The sequence below is a fragment of the Biomphalaria glabrata genome, chromosome 14 (genome assembly GCF_947242115.1).
Source record: "Biomphalaria glabrata chromosome 14, xgBioGlab47.1, whole genome shotgun sequence".
In the NCBI taxonomy this organism is placed as follows: Eukaryota; Metazoa; Mollusca; class Gastropoda; family Planorbidae; genus Biomphalaria; species Biomphalaria glabrata.
Window position 1 is genome coordinate 22,090,309 of NC_074724.1, and position 19,368 is coordinate 22,109,676.

The 19,368-nt window shown below is 37.3% G+C and overlaps 1 protein-coding gene across 2 annotated transcripts in view; it reads right to left on the reverse strand.

Moving 5' to 3' along the window:
• Window positions 1–412: 412 nt before the first annotated feature.
• Window positions 413–19,368, reverse strand: part of LOC106073772 (uncharacterized) — a 30,792-nt gene continuing 11,836 nt past the window's right edge. For both annotated transcript variants that reach the window (XM_056011064.1, XM_056011063.1), the window contains 5 exons: window positions 10,537–11,699; window positions 10,181–10,285; window positions 7,614–7,783; window positions 5,118–5,217; window positions 413–3,822 (listed from right to left, as the gene is read on the reverse strand). In XM_056011064.1, coding sequence (XP_055867039.1) covers window positions 3,586–3,822; window positions 5,118–5,217; window positions 7,614–7,783; window positions 10,181–10,285; window positions 10,537–11,625 — 1,701 coding nt within the window. In that variant the 5' untranslated portion in view covers window positions 11,626–11,699 and the 3' untranslated portion in view covers window positions 413–3,585. The remainder of the gene's footprint in view (window positions 3,823–5,117; window positions 5,218–7,613; window positions 7,784–10,180; window positions 10,286–10,536; window positions 11,700–19,368) is intronic.

A 19,368-nucleotide genomic window follows, 5' to 3' on the forward strand; every position in this document is an offset into this window, starting at 1 on the left:
TCTCTACATTGGACATAATGTAGTGGCCTAGTTATCCATTATAAGATGCTTTAATTATTTTAAAGATTAGAAGTAGTAATATCAATTTTCCAGTTGAACTAAGCCGTCGCAATAGGACGAATTGCGTGATCTGATAGTTGCGATATTGTTGTTCATTATTATTATAATTTATAATTTATATTACCAATTTCATTATTATTACTTTTCATTTATTTTCATCTTGATTTTGTGTAGACTGTTATTACCTATAATTCTGACTGCCTACAAAGCACTAATGCTTTGTGGCAAAACAAATACAATTGTTCAATTGTTAAATCCGTCTTGTCGGGCTATCATGTCTTCGGGACTTTATTGTAGTCGATGTTCTTTAATAATTTACCAAGTGAAAATCAAAGAACAAAATTAACAAATGTCTTGTGTCATTGTAAGAATTTTATTTCAACAAAAGGCAACACGTTACGATGTATGCAAATATATTAAACCAAGACAAGATCAACAAGACATACAAATAAATAGCGAAAATAATAATTGAAATAAAGTGCCACACGCGCTCACTACATAAACACAACTCACACTACATTAGGATAATACAAACTCAATTCAAACAGTAACTACCTTTATGAAGGTGACGACGTCTTGTAAGAGCGATCACATTACTTTGACTAATGAATTATAGATTTTAAAAAATGGAACATTTTTTACCCCACCCGGTAATACCCAGTGACGTACGTGTGTCCAAAGTAGAGAATGTCTAGACTTCCAGACTAAATTTACTTTTAAAGATTATTATATTTTGAAAAAAGTTTTCCCCCGTGTGACCTATTCGCTAGTATTTTTTATCATCTCTGTCTGTCTGTCTGTCTGGCCAAAAGTTTGTACACGTTATTTCTCCGACATCCAAACTCGGATCAAGTTGAAATTTTGTACAATTATTTATTTTACCTGACAACACAAGAATCAATAGAGAAATATTTACCAACTAGTTAATTAACTTGTTTTGTTTCGGTTGGCATCTCAAACAAGGGAAAGAAATCGTACTCGACTGATGAGGTGGTATAAGCTGAATTAGTCCCCCCCCCTTGAAGCTAAGAATAGATAACTATGGTGGTCGAGTGTCAGCTTGGGAAGGCTTAAGAACTGAGTTCCAATTCAGTTCGTTCCCCTTTATAAATGTTTAAAAAATAAATACATTTAAATAGTGATCACCCAGATACCCCCTTCTTCCTCCCCCCTTCCTTATCCAACTGGTCCAGGCAAGTCCAGAACATAGCGTATTGAGAAAGCTAAAGGCATGAAATTGGTAACAAATGTTTCTAATCGCCAGATTTATTATTATTAGTCTAGATGTATTACAAATTTAGTTACATGACCGATCCAAACCAATTGATATAACTACACCTAGTATAAGCTTTGTTTTGTTTTTAAAAGTATTTTTTTGTTTTTGTTTTTCAAAAGTTTTTTTCGTTTTTCTCTAAACATAGACTGGCAAATTATTAGAAAAGTCGTTAAAGAGTTAAACAGTTCTAACTAATGAGTTGCTGTATAGTGCTGAGAACAGAATAACTAGCTCGTTGGCCACACGGAGAAAACTCTAGTCTGACCCGTTATATTTTTTCAAAGTAAAAAATAAATAAATGTAAATTTGGCTGGAGACTATATCTAGGTCTAGAGCCAACATGGCGTAGTCAGACGTATTGCCGTAATTATGCCATAACTGAGGAAATTTAAAGTTGCTTCAATTTTATTGAAGTTTATAAGCGTTGCTTATATTTGTAAGTCTACTATAGATAACATTTAGATTCTAGATCTAGAAGTAGATATTAGAGCTAGATCTTAAGTGTTTTAAATCTGAACTTTAAGTCTTATGTTAGATCTAGATGTCCATATAATGAACAGACCAATAAATAATCGAACAAATATACTTGCCTCGCTGAACGAATCAGAAAATGCATATTCTTTTTTTTTTTTGCAGCTGACGGTGTCACGAGTTCGATACCCAAATTGAATCCAAAAAATTGTAATTATTTTTTAAAACTTATTTGATTACATTTGTATTTTAATGTTGGAGGTGTTGTATTTCAAAATATTCTTTAAAATGTTGTTCTTGTTCTTGACATTTTTGTTTGCAAAAAAATGTGCTGTTGTTTAGAGGGGGGGAAAATGCCAAGATTTGTGTAAAAGGATCTGAGGATGCAACCATTATTTCAGGCTATACTACAGTCACACTGACATTGTTGAAACATGTGTGTTTATAAATTTTATAACAATGTTCTTTAATTAGAATGTGTAGAATTTAAATATATATCTAACTATTTAAAGTTAAAATAAATTTATTTTTTTAAAAAGGCCCGCCCCCCCCCCCCCAAAAAAAAAGAGGCATGCAGACCAAGGAAGAAGTGGAAACTCTCTGAAAGAGGCATGCAGACCAAGGAAGAAGTGGAAACTCTCTGAAAAAGGCATGCAGACCAAGGAAGAAGTGGAAACTCTCTGAAAGAGGCATGCAGACCAAGGAAGAAGTGGAAACTCTCTGAAAGAGGCATGCAGACCAAGGAAGAAGTGGAAACTCTCTGAAAGAGGCATGCAGACCAAGGAAGAAGTGGAAACTCTCTGAAAGAGGCATGCAGACCAAGGAAGAAGTGGAAACTATCTAAAAAAAAGGCAAATAACAGAAAAGAGGTCTAGAGCCCGAGGACTCCTATGTACTAAAATGAATTGCACAAACACTGAGGTTTCCTAAAAAAAAAAAAGAACAAAAGAAAATGCTTAAATTATTGACGTCTTCTAAAATTGAATTGAGAGATTAGAAATGTAGTGTGTGTTTATACAACTGAATGGACAGAATTTAATCAGTAAATTCTAATTTTGATCACAGGTATAGTTTTGTATGCATACAAACACAAATGTAACACAAGTACACACGATGCAAACCAAAGAAATAAATCTAATATATTACACTTCAAAGATCTAACAAAGACATTTTTGGCAGGAAACTGCAGTAAGGAAAGATAAGCAGAATCGGATTATCAATATATTTTCTAGTTAATTAGATGTAAACCGGACGGACGAATAGACAGACCACATAAAACTAATAGCGGCTATTCCCCTTTCGGGGGGGGGGGGGTCGCTAATTAACAGAGACGCTATATTGAAAGATCGCTGTTGCCAAATGAATTATAAAAATTACTTTGATTCTTCAGTTCTAAAAATAAGTGCAAATAAATTATGAAATACTTTTTAAAAAGGTTTTCTATTTATGGATACCCTTCAATCTATGAGAATCTGTCCCACATATCATGAATAGCTTAATTTATGATTATGACCAACTATTTAACGTTCGCGTGATCATGACTCCAGGTCTGACATTCACTTAATGAAAAACAGTTCCAATGACACCAGCAAGCTATTCTGGTGTTTCAACCTTTTTCATGAATGCGCCTGTATAAAACCTGTGCATTCAAGTGTGACCTATTTTAGTCAAACGGTCTTGAAAACCAAAATTGTTCGGTTCACTAAGCATGGACAATAGGTCCGGCTGTTCGATTAAATCTTTTGTTCTGTTATTTCTCTCGTCTGCCGTTTTTTTTTTTAAAGCAAATCCAAGTGGCCGCTTTTCTCAAGAATCAATTTCCCAATCTCTGCATAAATGTCATCGCCATTTTTCACAGCTGCTGGCGAGGTCAATGACTCGGGGGGTTTAGGCACTGTGAAATGAAAGGAGCGCGCTTCACGCCAGGCAAAAGCTGGAACAGGCCGCTGATCCATAATGTCTCGCTTGTAGTCAGGTTGCCAGGTAGGATGGCAAACACCGTAAAAACAAATGACCTGAAATGGAAAAGGCACAACGAAATGCGTTCAGCTTTTGAAAGACCGAGTCAGGTATGGAACTTTGTGCCTGGACAAACTCAATTCGTGTTTTGGTCCATTGAACATTTCTGATACTATGGTTAAGACAGTAATATCAAACAAAACACATTTCTGATACTATGGTTAAGACAGTAATATCAAACAAAACACATTTCTGATACTATGGTTAAGACAGTAATATCAAACAAAACACATTTCTGATACTATGGTTAAGACAGTAATATCAAACAAAACACATTTCTGATACTATGGTTAAGACAGTAATATCAAACAAAACACATTTCTGATACTATGGTTAAGACAGTAATATCAAACAAAACACATTTCTGATACTATGGTTAAGACAGTAATATCAAACAAAACACATTTCTGATACTATGGTTAAGACAGTAATATCAAACAAAACACATTTCTGATACTATGGTTAAGACAGTAATATCAAACAAAACACATTTCTGATACTATGGTTAAGACAGTAATATCAAACAAAACACATTTCTGATACTATGGTTAAGACAGTAATATCAAACAAAACACATTTCTGATACTATGGTTAAGACAGTAATATCAAACAAAACACATTTCTGATACTATGGTTAAGACAATAATATCAATCTGTTTTGTTTTGACTGCAATCTTTCAGTTAAGGCTGCTGAAGTTGTTATAAACTTTTTCTGTCTTAATAGAGTGCTTATCTTCTTTTCTTATAAAAAAACAGACGTTATTTTAAAAAAAATAATAATTGAGTCCTACGCGTGTCCCTAGGTCAGTCAAGTCCAGCATGTTAATGTCAGAATAATGCTCACTTGATCCATTTGGATTTCAAATGCATATCACAGATGTCAAAAAATCTTTTTTTTTCCTCTTAAAATACTATCACAATTATATTTGGATTCATCTCACACTCGGAATAATTTCATGTGTAAATCAAGATAAGATTAGCTTTGTTTCAACAATTACATTAAGTCACATCGTTTCATTTTCTTCATTGACACCAGAGATGTCTGCGCTGTATGTACCACAGCAGGAGCTCACCTCCGATATACACACAGTTTAGGATGTACTGGAGCTAGGATCAGAGCTTGGAAAAAATGCCTCCTTCAGCTCTCAAACGCCCTCGATCCGCCCCTCGTTAAACACCAAACTGTCTTTTGTCTCTTCTAGTCCTACAAATCATGAGATTTCAACCCAAATGAAACACTAAATAAGCTAACTCTATGTAAATCTGTATTAAAAAACAAAGTTTAGTTTACCTGAAGATATCTGTCCACATAAAGTTGGTCTGGATGTTGTTCATATGCTTTGTAAGGCATCATGACCGCATTAAATGCCCATTTGTCGTCTCTGTAGTATCTGAGAAAATTGAATTAAATAACAACTTTTAAACAAGCACATCTACACCAACTATAATACAAATATTCGTGAGGGGATAAAAAGAGAGAGAGAGAGAGACTAGCAGATAGACGGCAGACACAAATACACTACGTATTACTCGAAAGGACACCAATATAAATGTGCAAATCTTACATGCTGGGTTTAAACACAAATAGGAAACCTTTCTCTTTAAGTTTAAGAAAAGTTATTTGCATTAACCAGAAAAACAATTCAATACATCAATATAGATTATATCAATCTGAACGAATAGATGAAATATTTGTTAAATAAAGATAGACTTCTATATTATTTTTAAAAGTAATTAAATCACTTACTCACTCACTCAATCTATCAGTCTGTTAGTCTGTCTGTCTGTTTGTAAGTTTGGCTTACTGTCTGTCGTTCTTTCTTCCTGTATGTTTGTTCATTTAATCTATACTTAGTAATACTATAAAGACTTTCCCAAGGAGCTCGCTTGTTATAGAGCGCAAAAGACGTTTTAGAACCTGAGTTTAATACTTGAACCTCAACTCGAGCTGCTGCAGATTGATTGCAATGTTAATGATGTGCTCTGTTTACTTCAACATCGTGGTAAGGAAGTCAAAGTTTCCTAGGGTACAGAGGATTGCAAAGTTTCCTAGGGTACAGAGGATTGCAAAGTTTCCTAGGGTACAGAGGATTGCAAAGTTTCCTAGGGTACAGAGGATTGCAAAGTTTCCTAGGGTACAGAGGATTGCAAAGTTTCCTAGGGTACAGAGGATTGCAAAGTTTCCTAGGGTACAGTGGATTGCAAAGTTTTCTAGGGTACAGAGGATTGCAAAGTTTCCTAGGGTACAGAGGATTGCAAAGTTTCCTAGGGTACAGAGGATTGCAAAGTTTCCTAGGGTACAGAGGATTGCAAAGTTTCCTAGGGTACAGTGGATTGCAAAGTTTCCTAGGGTACAGAGGATTGCAAAGTTTCCTAGGGTACAGAGGATTGCAAAGTTTCCTAGGGTACAGAGGATTGCAAAGTTTCCTAGGGTACAGTGGATTGCAAAGTTTCCTAGGGTACAGAGGATTGCAAAGTTTCCTAGGGTACAGTGGATTGCAAAGTTTCCTAGGGTACAGAGGATTACAAAGTTTCCTAGGGTACAGTGGATTGCAAAGTTTCCTAGGGTACAGAGGATTGCAAAGTTTCCGAGGGTACAGTGGATTGCAAAGTTTCCTAGGGTACAGTGGATTGCAAAGTTTCCTAGGGTACAGTGGATTGCAAAGTTTCATGATACAAAAAGGTTTGGCTGTCTGGTCGTGTGGTAACTCTCATTGGATGGTCTCATTGGTCCCGGGTTCGAACTCTGCACACCACCACCGCCGTCCCGTGGGTGGTTAGGGCAAGGGAAATTCTCAAATCTGAAGGAACACCCAAAGCATGTAAAACAAAACAGAACTCGATGTGTGGCGGCGAAATAGTTGTTAAACTTTGTGTCACTCCCTCCGTTTTCCCTCTTTGTCTCTATGCAAGCCTTTAATGACATTTATTTAACCACACATGTGGGGTGGGGTGGGGTTCACACACCATTTGTCTATCTATTTCCTGGACCAAGGAGAAAGTCAAAGTGTCATACTAGCCGAGTGCTGATAACACCGTGGTGGCTAGTTCAAGGCGCAAAGATTTTTTATGCTCCCCCTTCCACCCCCCACACCAAAAAAAAAATCCTGAACCAGAATGTGCATGTCGTAAAGCCCTCTTGTTATTTTTGCTCTCGAGAAAACGCTCGTGGCTTATCTTTTCTGCCTCTCTAGTGGACACTGTGGTCTCAGACTAATTATTATCGCAAACATTTACCAGCAAGCAGAATGGCTATTGGACAGTGAGGCTATAGCGTAAGGTTATCATGACTATTAATATTAAAGCGAATGATAGGATATTGAGACTATTAGTAGTTTAATGAATGATAGGACATTGGGACTATTGGTTATTCAATGAAAGAGGACATTGAGACCATTAATAGTTCAGTGAATGATAGGACATTGGGACCATTGGTAGTTCAGTAAATGATAGGACATTGGGACCAACAGAAAAGATATTGTGATTGACACTATCAGGTAGGATAACTTCAAACTATATGCAGGAAAAAAAAGAAAGTGGTCACAAGCATGGGCACGTCACAATGATTTCAGTTTAAAAGACAAACATAGATTCTAGTCTCTCCCTCAAACCAAGTCATCAATGTCAGGTAATCCTGTCAGGTAATCCTGCCAGGTAATCATGTCAGGTAATCATGTCAGGTAATCCTAACCTCAGCATTGACATCATGTTTTACCATTTCAAAGTCTGGTTCGGGAATCTCGTTATGAGATTTTGTTCTTGCGTTTAAAACAAAAATGTGCCTCACCTAAATGTTGACAGAAAAGACTTGAGCCAAGGTGCGTTTCTCTTGGCCATCATAACCCCCATATTAAACACTTCTGGCCATTCGCCATTCTGTGGCCAATCTGGACAGGCCACCACTGGATAGCGTCTCAAATTGTCTGGAATCTGTCCAACCCATAAAACATCCCGATCCTAGAGGTGAAGAGAAACAACAGCATCATGAGTCTGTAAGAAATGTTTTAGTTCTCCACAGCATCATGAGTCTGTAAGAAATGTTTTAGTTCTCCACAGCATCATGAGTCTGTAAGAAATGTTTTAGTTCTCCACAGCATCATGAGTCTGTAAGAAATGTTTTAGTTCTCCACAGCATCATGAGTCTGTAAGAAATGTTTTAGTTCTCCACAGCACCATGAGTCTGTAAGAAATGTTTTAGTTCTCCACAGCATCATGAGTCTGTAAGAAATGTTTTAGTTCTCCACAGCATCATGAGTCTGTAAGAAATGTTTTAGTTCTCCACAGCATCATGAGTCTGTAAGAAATGTTTTAGTTCTCCACAGCACCATGAGTCTGTAAGAAATGTTTTAGTTCTCCACAGCACCATGAGTCTGTAAGAAATGTTTTAGTTCTCCACATCAGAAAATGTCTGCCAACCAATCAAGCAATCAAGCAATCAATGTGTGCATGTATGTATGTATGTATCTATCTGTCTGTTTATATCTATCTATCTATCTATCTATCTGTCTGTTTATATCTATCTATCTATCTATCTATTTGAATATTTGAAGTTTTAAGATGAGGTGAAGTGTGAATAAAAAAATATTCAAACTGAAAAGACTAAACGTAACCCTACAACGTCTGAGGGAGTCTTGTGGTAATTCTCTGGCCTGGAAATCTGTCCTGATTGCTCGTTTTTTCCCCTTAGGTTGTTGATTAGGTTTAGAGGGTTATGAATAATTCTCAGTGATCGCCTTGATTTCCGCTACTTTTGGAGACAAGATTTATTTTGTTCCAGTCTTATCGGGAGTCTCGTGACATGCAAGTGAGAGTGCGGATGGAGGAGGGGGGGGGGGGAAAGGATCGTATCAAATATGTATATGTTGTCCAATGTACAAGAACACATCGTGCCAACTGCTTTACCATTTCTTTTTACAATCACGGATTTTATTTATTTGTTTTATTTTTTTGGTTGCTTTTCTAAGTGGTGTGTCGATATCAATTAATTTTTTTGTTTTAATCTTTCAGTGCGGGATAAAGTTACATTTGAAAGACGTGAAATGACTCAAAGTAACATTAAGTTTTTAATTAGTTTTTTAATTATATCTTGTGAAACTGTTGTGTGTTTTTTTTTAAATAACGTAAAATTGAAGAAGATATTTTCCACACACACACACGCACACACGCACACGCAGACACACACTTTCATACAGATGTTTTGTGTTCTTTGTAACAACACAGTCTATAATCAGACTGACCTAAGGATGATCCTACACATTCACTCGGACAATTAACTAGAGGAAAATAAGATTTAGATCCAGATCTGTGTAGAAATAAACATAGAATTAAAAAACAAACTGGAACAAAAGTTAACGCACCAAAAGTGTTAATAAGTGTTTAAAGCGGAAAGAAATATAATTTTGTACCTATGACATTTAAATGTCATATTAGGTCGAAATGGCGAATAAAAAATAGTTTTTGATAAATTAAGCCACTGTGATTTCGATGTTGAAAATGTGTTAGTTGCTTTAGTGTGTGTGTGTGTGTACGTAATCAATCTTTATTACATTCCGACCCTTCATTCTTTCGGAAGATGTTTATTGTATTATTGTACCCTAGAATAGGTTCTTCCTGGAGTTAGGGGAAAGACTGTAGACAGCCCACCCTGCCAGCCAGGGGGTCTGGGGGCTCCCCCAGTGGGGCCCAGGCGCCAAGCACTATATCCGGTATTGAAAACAAAAAAAAAGCATATTCATTTTAATTCAAAAATCAAATTCACTGCACTTTATTAATGGAGCCACTGGTAGAAATGTGTAACCCCTCCTAGCTACGCTCATAAATTCTAGTGGCTGTTGTGTACTTATAATAAAGAGGGAGTTTAATCGTAAAAAGAATTTTGGAGGTGGTTTTAAACTCAAAATCAGCTTGGCTACTCTCATGGAATTCGGTGACTGTCGTTCGCATTATTTTTTGTTTGATAGAAGAGGGGGGGGGGAAGTAATCTCAAAACCCCCCTGGAGTGGAATTTTAAACTCAAAACTCCCGTTGGTTGCGCTGGGGAAATTAAAATCTCACATAAAATAAACAAATTTAAAGCAAAAAAATCAGACACAAAACTTCAACCTTCCCCGGGGGGTGGGGGTGGGGATTTCATTTCGGAGGGGGGGGGTAACCCAAACCCCCTGGCTACGCCCATGAGCTCGTGGTCGAAGACGAGCATAATCACATTTCATATGAACTGTGATTAGATATAGTGACATTACAGCTATCAACTATTTGAACTTACACTATCATAAACCCTTGACTAAAGCTCCTGGGGGAGGGAGTCGAAATGGTTTATGGCTTGTGGTCAAGTGATCAGACATTTCAACTTACCTGGTAGACTCCCCCGTAACGTAACAGGATGTTAAGTCGAAGAACGTCCGATTGATGGCTCGGGCCGTCTACAGCTTGTTGGAAAATCGTCTCTGGGCGTTCAATCTGTGGATGGAGTTGGACTGTCATCGTGATGACACCAGGGGAGGAGATGGAGGTCAATGGAGAACATGTCAAATGAGGAGGGTAAAGTAGGTCTAATCAAAGGAAGGTTTTCTCAATTGAAGGACGAACAGCAGAGAATAAAGATACGAATATAAGAGGCAGAGTAAAGATATCTATCTATCTATCTATCTATCTATCAATTCGATTCAATTCTATCTTATTTAGTCTAAGAGGTTACTTAAATTACTGACCAGTATAAACTTGACATTTTCACGTTTCAGCAGCTCCCACCAAGGTCCGTAAGGCTCTATTTCCCCATGTATGTACACGGCCTTGAAGCCAGCTACATACAATGCTGACATGATGCTAAGGTAGTGGTAAAACTCGAGTTCGTCCGACTTGATCAGGTTATTGGTCCGCATCCAAATCAAGTGAGACACCATTGGGATTAGCTCGTCGCTGTTCTCTACCGGAAACAGTCGAGCCCTCTGACCATAGTACAGCCATCTTGCCAGCTCTGAAAACCTTGTTGTGTTGTCCCATATGTTTTTGGGATACATTAGGCTGTCAGCCACCAGGCAAGCTCTCTCTGGGTCTGGTAGTCTTGATTCTGGAATAGCATCAAACTCGTCAACGATATAACAAGTCCTGGGGGATTGATAAATGAATTTTAATTTCTCGCCTATTGATTCCACGGGGAAACCATTTTTACTGAATATAACGCCGCTAGTGAAGTCCACAAGTTTATTTCTGAACCGGAAACTGTAAAAGAAGTCATCGGTATAAGCTGCTGAAGGCACTTGAGTTAATATCACTTTCTCCCCAACATAGACTCCACCTTCTTGCGACAGTTTATTCAGAATATATTTCAATACCTCCTCGGAACCGCAGTCTAAATTGCTGATTGAACGACGCAAGACTAGATTTGGAACTGACTGCTTCAGCTCCTGAAACCATGTATGGTACCAAAAAGTATCGACACGTGGCTGATAGAAGTGATGGAAGATGATTTTCTGGGGCTTCAGAATTCGGACGATGCTTAGAAGGCTCAGGTAATCCACGAATCTGAACATCTTATTGCCACACCAGTAATAGTGCACCTTGGCAGGGATGGCTCCTGGCTCCGTCAGATTTGATTCCAGTCCGGGCCAAGGCTCATGCGTGTAAATGTCTTTAAACATTATAATGTTGTCTTCCGCACCTGTGTCCAGTGCCTTAACAACGACTTCAAATGCAAAGCAGAGAGCATACCAGCTGACAGTGCAAGATAATAGGAAGACAAGGAGGTTAAAAATATTCTTCCTTGATTTATAATGCAAGCAAGCCTTTCTGAAAGCCATCTGGTGACTTCAATGAAATCTACTCATGCTAAACAAGAAACCTCTTTACGTCCACTATCAGTTGACAATCTCAGCTGTAAAATAAAAGAAGAAAACTATTTGTTTAACATCAAAGTGGAGACAAATGTGCCAACGAAAGAAAATATCAGAGTCCATCTAAAAAGTTGAATTCTTTGATATTTGTTTTTATGTTTTCTATCTTTCAATCCAACTTTATATTTCTTTCAGTCTTAAGCCAAAAACATTTTGTTTGTTTTTTGAACCTAGATATTAAACAATAAAAACATCGGGGCCACTACTGAGTTTGTGTGCAATCACAAACTCTCTTTATGATCCGTTTATTTTTAATTTTTTTAAACAAAAATTCTCTTAGCAGATTGCAAACTCTTCATGGGTGGAAATGGACAAAAACTTAACACTTCATAAACAGTTAAACAATATGAACAAATAACTCATAGAGTCTATGTTGAATGCGCTATTTTTAGTTTTATAAGTGAGAAAGTTCAAGGGCATGCATCCACCGTGTGTAATTAATTATTCCTGATTCTATCCCATCACTCGCTGATTAAGGAGACTGACAACACGCACATCCCAGCACAGAATGCTTCCCCCCCCCCCAACCAAGGTAAAGCTAGGATGTTGCTGAAGTGACTGAAATGTTGAAGACAAACTCTAGCAATAGAATCAATGGAAGAGTTGAACAACATTTTAAATCATGGGGATAATAAGTAGGGTTAGGGTTAGGGACGGTTGGTGCTGGACGGAGAGAGCATTAGTAGAAGATTCGCACAATGTCTAGGGGTCAAAGATACAACTAGAACAAAAACAAATGAAGAAGACAAATGTAATACAGACTATTGTATAATAGAAGTATATAAAAAAAACACATAAAAAAGAGAAACAATTGTACAAAACTAAATGTAAAATACCAATGTAAGCGTAAAATGCAAATGTAAAAATAAAAGAAAAATAAATGTAAAGTTGTAAAATCGAATGTAAATACAAAATATCTTCCAGTATTTCTTAAAAGATCATGGCTTACATTAAGAAGCACCAAAGATCAATTCTCTCTAATCTGTATCGTAAAGACACGCAAATAACTATGTTTTATGTACACCTTGTTTGTGTAGTCATGTGAGACACTGCACTCAACCTTAATCTTCGGAATCGAAGATATTACCATTATCCACACCTGTTTACATTGCTTTTTACACACATACAGTGAGTTTTAAGGTCGCCTTGTCCCCGGGCAAGGACAGACCCGTTGCTGCACATGGACCAGTTCTCTCTCTAACAAATCCTTGCCCCAATCGTCCTTCATGCAAAACGCGAGACCTCCATAGAGACTATGATGTATTGTGTCATCTTCCTCCATGCAGTGGCGACACCGTGAGTCGTAGTGTCGTCAAAAACGTCCGAAATAAACACCAACTGGTCAGTGACCGACTCGGAACTGAGCTAGGACATCCAGCTCAGCACGATTAAGTTGCCACCACGCATCCTTTCGGTCTGGTCTTCTCATCTACCTAGATAGCTCTCGGCCCTTATCCAAAGCGTCCCAGGTATCGATACCAATGTGCCAACACTGGGTTGTCGGCTAGGAAATGACGTCAAATTTTTAAATATAATGCCAGCACCAACTACGTTTGGGGAATCTCTTGTGGAGCTTTTGTTTTCATTTTAAATATAATGCCAGCACCAACTACGTTTGGGGAATCTCTTGTGGGGCTTTTGTTTTCATTTCAAATATAATGCCAGCACCAACTACGTTTGGGGAATATCTTGTGAGGCTTTTGTTTTCATTTTAGATATAATGCCAGCACCAACTACGTTTGGGGAATCTCTTGTGAGGCTTTTGTTTTCATTTTAAATATAATGCCAGCACCAACTACGTTTGGGGAATCTCTTGTGAGGCTTTTGTTTTCATTTTAAATATAATGCCAGCACCAACTACGTTTGGGGAATCTCTTGTGAGGCTTTTGTTTTCATTTTAAATATAATGCCAGCACCAACTACGTTTGGGGAATCTCTTGTGGGGCTTTTGTTTTCATTTCAAATATAATGCCAGCACCAACTACGTTTGGGGAATATCTTGTGGGGCTTTTGTTTTCATTTTAGATATAATGCCAGCACCAACTAAGTTTGGGGAATATCTTGTGGGGCTTTTGTTTTCATTTTAAATGTAATGCCAGCACCATCTACGTTTGGGGAATCTCTTGTGGGGCTTTTGTTTTCATTTTAAATATAATGCCAGCACCAACTACGTTTGGGGAATCTCTTGTGGGGCTTTTGTTTTCATTTTAAATATAATGCTAGCACCAACTACGTTTGGGGAATCTCTTGTGGGGCTTTTGTTTTCATTTTAAATATAATGCCAGCACCAACTACGTTTGGGGAATCTCTTGTGGGGCTTTTGTTTTCATTTTAAATATAATGCCAGCACCAACTACGTTTGGGGAATCTCTTGTGGGGCTTTTGTTTTCATTTTAAATATAATGCCAGCACAAACTACGTTTGGGGAATATCTTGTGGGGTTTTTGTTTTCATTTTAAATATAATGCCAGCACCAACTACGTTTGCGGAATCTCTTGTGGGGCTTTTGTTTTCATTTTAAATATAATGCCAGCACCAACTACGTTTGGGGAATATCTTGTGGGGTTTTTGTTTTCATTTTAAATATAATGCCAGCACCAACTACGTTTGGGGAATCTCTTGTGGGGCTTTTGTTTTCATTTTAAATATAATGCCAGCACCTACTACGTTTGGGGAATCTCTTGTGGGGCTTTTGTTTTCATTTTAAAGATCTAACCAGTAAGTAAAGAATACACATCTTGATCCTGAGGTTCTGCACTAGATCGAATGTACACTCTCTTTCAAAATGTTAACCTTGAAGAACAGAAAGAGAAAATCGGGTGGTCCTTTCGTGATCAAATGAAAGGTTTGAATGGCAGTTGGAGGGTTAATCTCTAGATACCATTTTAAGTTCACTGTTTTTTCGAGGGTGCCTTGAAACATCTCACTCATCAAGTGGAATTTACTTTTTCATCTTTTCAACCATCTAACAAAAAAAAAAAGGCAGAGGAAGCATGTCTCAAAGAGATAAAGTCGCTTAGGAATCTTTTTAAAAATATAAACTGAGCATGATTCCGGTTTTAGAATACTGCATTTGACTGCCCCCTAACTCGACCGTGTATGAGTTGAATAAGAATTATCTTCTTATCTCATTGATTACAGGCGTTACTTGAAAAAGAAAAAAGAAGACGATTACGTCCTTCGCATTTCATGTGTCAATCTAGTCATGCATGTTAATCAATGTCTTAAACTTTGCTAAGTCGTTGGTTTTCCTGGCTGATTCAGGCAACCCATTACATTCTCTAATGGCACTAGGGAAGAAGGAGCCCTTGTACGAATTTGTTCTAGCAAAAGGTTTTGTTTTTCTCTTTGTAAATTATTCTCTCAGATATTTGTATTGAAAACAACACTGTATCTCTACAACATACTGTGGAGCACGATTGCTTCTATTTCACGTTGACGTTACGATCATCTGCATAGTTCGAACACTTTTATATTGTCATTTAGTGCTCCAATTGAGCATTGTTTCTACCGGGAAGGGAACCATAAATATCAAGTTCGTGTATCCGGAGTACAAAATACAGAAGTATCGAGGAATGTTAATCAGTTGTACTCTAATAATATAATAATTGGTGGGAAGATTTATAGAATCGAATCTCGTTCGCTTGTTGCACAAAGTCATTACAATTCTTTTTAGCTTGCAAACTATTCATGAGTGGAACCTAAAACCTTGAACCAGGACGAGAATTTCAAAATCTGCCCTAGCGATTTTCTTAGAAATTCTATTGTTTATAAATATTTTTGGGAAACAAAATACTAGTTTGTTGGTTACGCAGGGAGAACTCTGATTTACTGTTTTAATTTAATAAAATTTAATCTTAAAATTAAAGTTGGTCTATTTTGAATATGCATCTTTTGGAATTTTCGCATGTCCTCAGTAAAAAGTTGAATAAATAAATAGACGATCAATGACATTTTGGGTCCGTCTTATGTAGAGCTCATTAGTTGGACAGATAGAACTCATGTGTGACACGATACATATGTATACAATACCCTCAAAGCTTCTATAAAAGCGTTCAGCATAGAACCAGCCACCTGGGAGACAGAAGCACATGACAGAGTATCATGGCATCGCGCTGTGAAAACTGGCGCACAAATTGCTGAAGAAAAGAGAACAGCGCTGGCAGAAGAAAAACGCCAGAAAAGAACAGCGAGGCAAATGACACTAGCTCCACCTGGAATTACCTTCTTTATGTATCAATAATCCCTCTTACAAATAATTCATTAGCTTCTTAAAGGAGGAAGTGCCGTAAAAAACACGTTTTTAAGTTATTATTCAGTTCTTGTTTTCAATAAGAATTGTAGATACTCTAATAAGACTAAAATAATCGCTCTTATAAAAAGCTTCATAAAAGAAGAATTGTCTTAAAAATAAATTAATTGAAATTTTACATGTTCTCTCTTACTGTATTTTATTGCTTAATAGGGCGTCAACTGGATCTTTTCAATGTAGAATTAAAAAGAAACCTTCACCTATTTGGCCTAGCAAAATGACTTAATAACTCAATTTTATGTCTGAATAGCTTAAAATATATGCATTTAAAGTCATATTATATTACCCCCTTCCTTCCTATAGTCAAAACTTGGTTGGACACGGTTATCTAAAACGGCTCTAACGATTTTCCTAGAAATTTGACAGTTGATATATATTTTGCTAAAATGTAACTTCCTATTTTCTCAAGGTACCAGTTCCTCGCGCAGTTCCCGCTCGTGACCTGAGAAGCAGCAACAAGCGTGACTCCTAAAGGCTTAACAAAAGATTATACGGACAACTACATCGAATGCACAGGAAGGATTTAAGAGGGGGGAGGGTAATGTGCCGTTAAATTTTCGTTTCTAATCAAGTTTAACCTACATTATTAAATCTAAAAATAGATTCTGTGAGTGTTTGTTGTTTTCTGCTGTAGACTTCCTTTTGTGATTCTTCCGTGCGGAACTGAAGAGTCTTATACATTTGTAGGACAGGTCGATTCAAGCTTATGTTTGGTAGTAACGGAACAACGTCTTGCCCCCCCCCCCCCCAATAGATTCGATTATAATTTTGATATTTCTGATCGATAGAGACACATTATCTTAGAACAGTAATACATAATACTTAAACTGAAGCCACACGAGATTATGTGTGTATACGGGAGCTAAGCTGTTCTCCCACTATAAACGTACTACAAATTTATAACCAGACCTAGGCCTAAATGACATCTGAGATGACGCTATTCATTTGAAAACTGTAAAGAGCTAAATTCCCCTTTCATACTGCGGTCCATGAGAAAGATGTGTTTCTATGCTCGAAGTTTAACAAGGGTATCGTGTGGCCAGCACAACACTTAACCGCCTGTCGTTAAAGTTGTACCTCAAATTTGGTTGGACTCAATAGCTTTATAAAAATCCGGAAACACAAAATCCCAGTGTTCATAGTTCGGAAGTCGAGCGTTCTAGCACTCTGCCGTCTCACCTCTTTCCTTATTGGGCAACAAATAGAGTTGGCCAATACCTTGTGCAGATAGAACCGTAGACTATAGCAGTATGGGGTTAGAAGAGGATACATATTTCAATATCAAAAACACTGCGTTACGTAGTATGCGATCAAACTTCTGACATGTCTATAGAAAAGTCGTGCTAAAATAATTTTGTCTTTACGATAATAGGTCAACGTCGTGCAATCAGTCATGCATATCTCCGGACGCTTGTAAACCCTGTCACGTGACATAGGGTCTGCATGTTAATTTAAATTTCCCTACGGAAGTTATTTCATTCACGTGACACTATTACGTAAGCAGGAAACAAAATGTCGCTGTTACAGTTTAGCTTTTGTTGCTTGTATGGTCTCTACTTTGTCATCTGTAAAGTTTTACGAATTTGGTGAGGCACGTTTTCTTTCTAACTATTCCCAAACGAAAAGCAGAAACTTTTATTCTTTGAAGTTATGTACCTTGTTACATTGCTGTAAATAGAGTAGAATTCTTGCTTTCAGAGCATTAGATCTGCTGGTCACGTGGCACTGGAATATAGTCCAGATTTTAGTTTCACATTTTGAACATAGATGTGACTCTAGACTCATGTCTCTAGTTGACTAGGAGTAACATACAAAAGTGATCCCGTGATTTTATTTCGCCCACACTCTGATGAATTTCCTTTAAGACAGGGGTGGGCAAATTACGACCCGCGGGCCACATGCGGCCCGCCGGAGTGTTTTATGCGGCCCGCCGACACCTACAGAAGTCAGGTGTGCCCACAGTATATACTTATAAAAATGCAAATATATTAAAAATAATATAAATATAAATTATTGAAACTGTCATTATAAAAACTTTCAAGCAAACGAAGACTATGCTTATTGGCTATACATCAATACACTCAATTCAAGACACAATCTCTGATCAGTATTTATTCAATGCTATGAAGAACTATATTGAATGTTGGGTATGCTTGGAAGAAGATGGCAAGGGTGACAAATGGTGGATCTCGATCTTTGACTGAGTAAAATGGTGTTTTTTTTAAATACATCAACCATAAACTTTAAACAGGAAAGTTTGCACAAAGCTTCATAAAATTTAAATTTCGTGATTGCAGAATATACATAGTAGTCAAACATACTAGAGCTAGGGTAGTTACGAATATGAACAAAGTAATCCAATATATACGCTATCTTAGCATGGGCAAGGTAAACAAGAACACTATAAAATCTCAAGGAAGAAATTGTTCTGTTACTTGAAGGACATTGAATGTGACCTTGTAACCAATAATTCTAATGAAGAGTGGAAGACAGATTTCAAGTTTCATAATTACTACTGCAATGAGTCTTTTGCATATGAAATGCAAATGGATGGTAAATGGCCTTCCCATTCCTACAAGCAAGCAAAAGAAAACAGGTTTTGTCATTTTCCTTTGCCGAAAGTTGAAATTATTTCTAGCGAAATGATTAAAAGTACAACACATTTATATAAGCAAATTTTAAGACGTCAAGAACCGGTTTTCAATACCATTAGCTCACCATTTAGCGCAGAAGCTGATTTAGCTCCAGAGGACATAACTCCGAGCAAAGAGAACCTCTAGTCAGTACTTTCACAGGAGTCTTGTGAGTGCCAGAATCTGTATGTCAACACTTTAAAAAATGTGCTGCTGTTCACACTATTTGTGTACACATACATCTGTTCTTCTTCTTTGTTCTCATTTTACATGTTGGAGGGTTCAGATCAGTAATCCTATATCTAAGATAAACCGCGCTATGTTTTCCAGATACAGGCAGTTCTCCAAATAGTTTGGGTTCTATAAGAGGGCTTTGGGGCTAGAGTCCCATTCGGGTCTCTGATTCATTATGCACCATTGGAGGACATGGCCAGCATTCTCTGGTAATGCTCCAAAAGGGCAAGTTTCGCTCGTCCCGATATTTAACTTCCGGAACATATATTGTCTCATCCAGTGAACAAGCATTATATTTTGGGTGGGGGGAAACTATACAAGTATAATTACTGGTCGATTTCGACTGACTGTAATTTGACAGCAGTCACAAGGGTAACAACTAGTAAGCTAGTTCCACAGTTCCGGAACATTATGCACGAGTGTAAAAAGTAAAATGCTGCACATTAAGTACAACTGTATATTAGTGGGGTT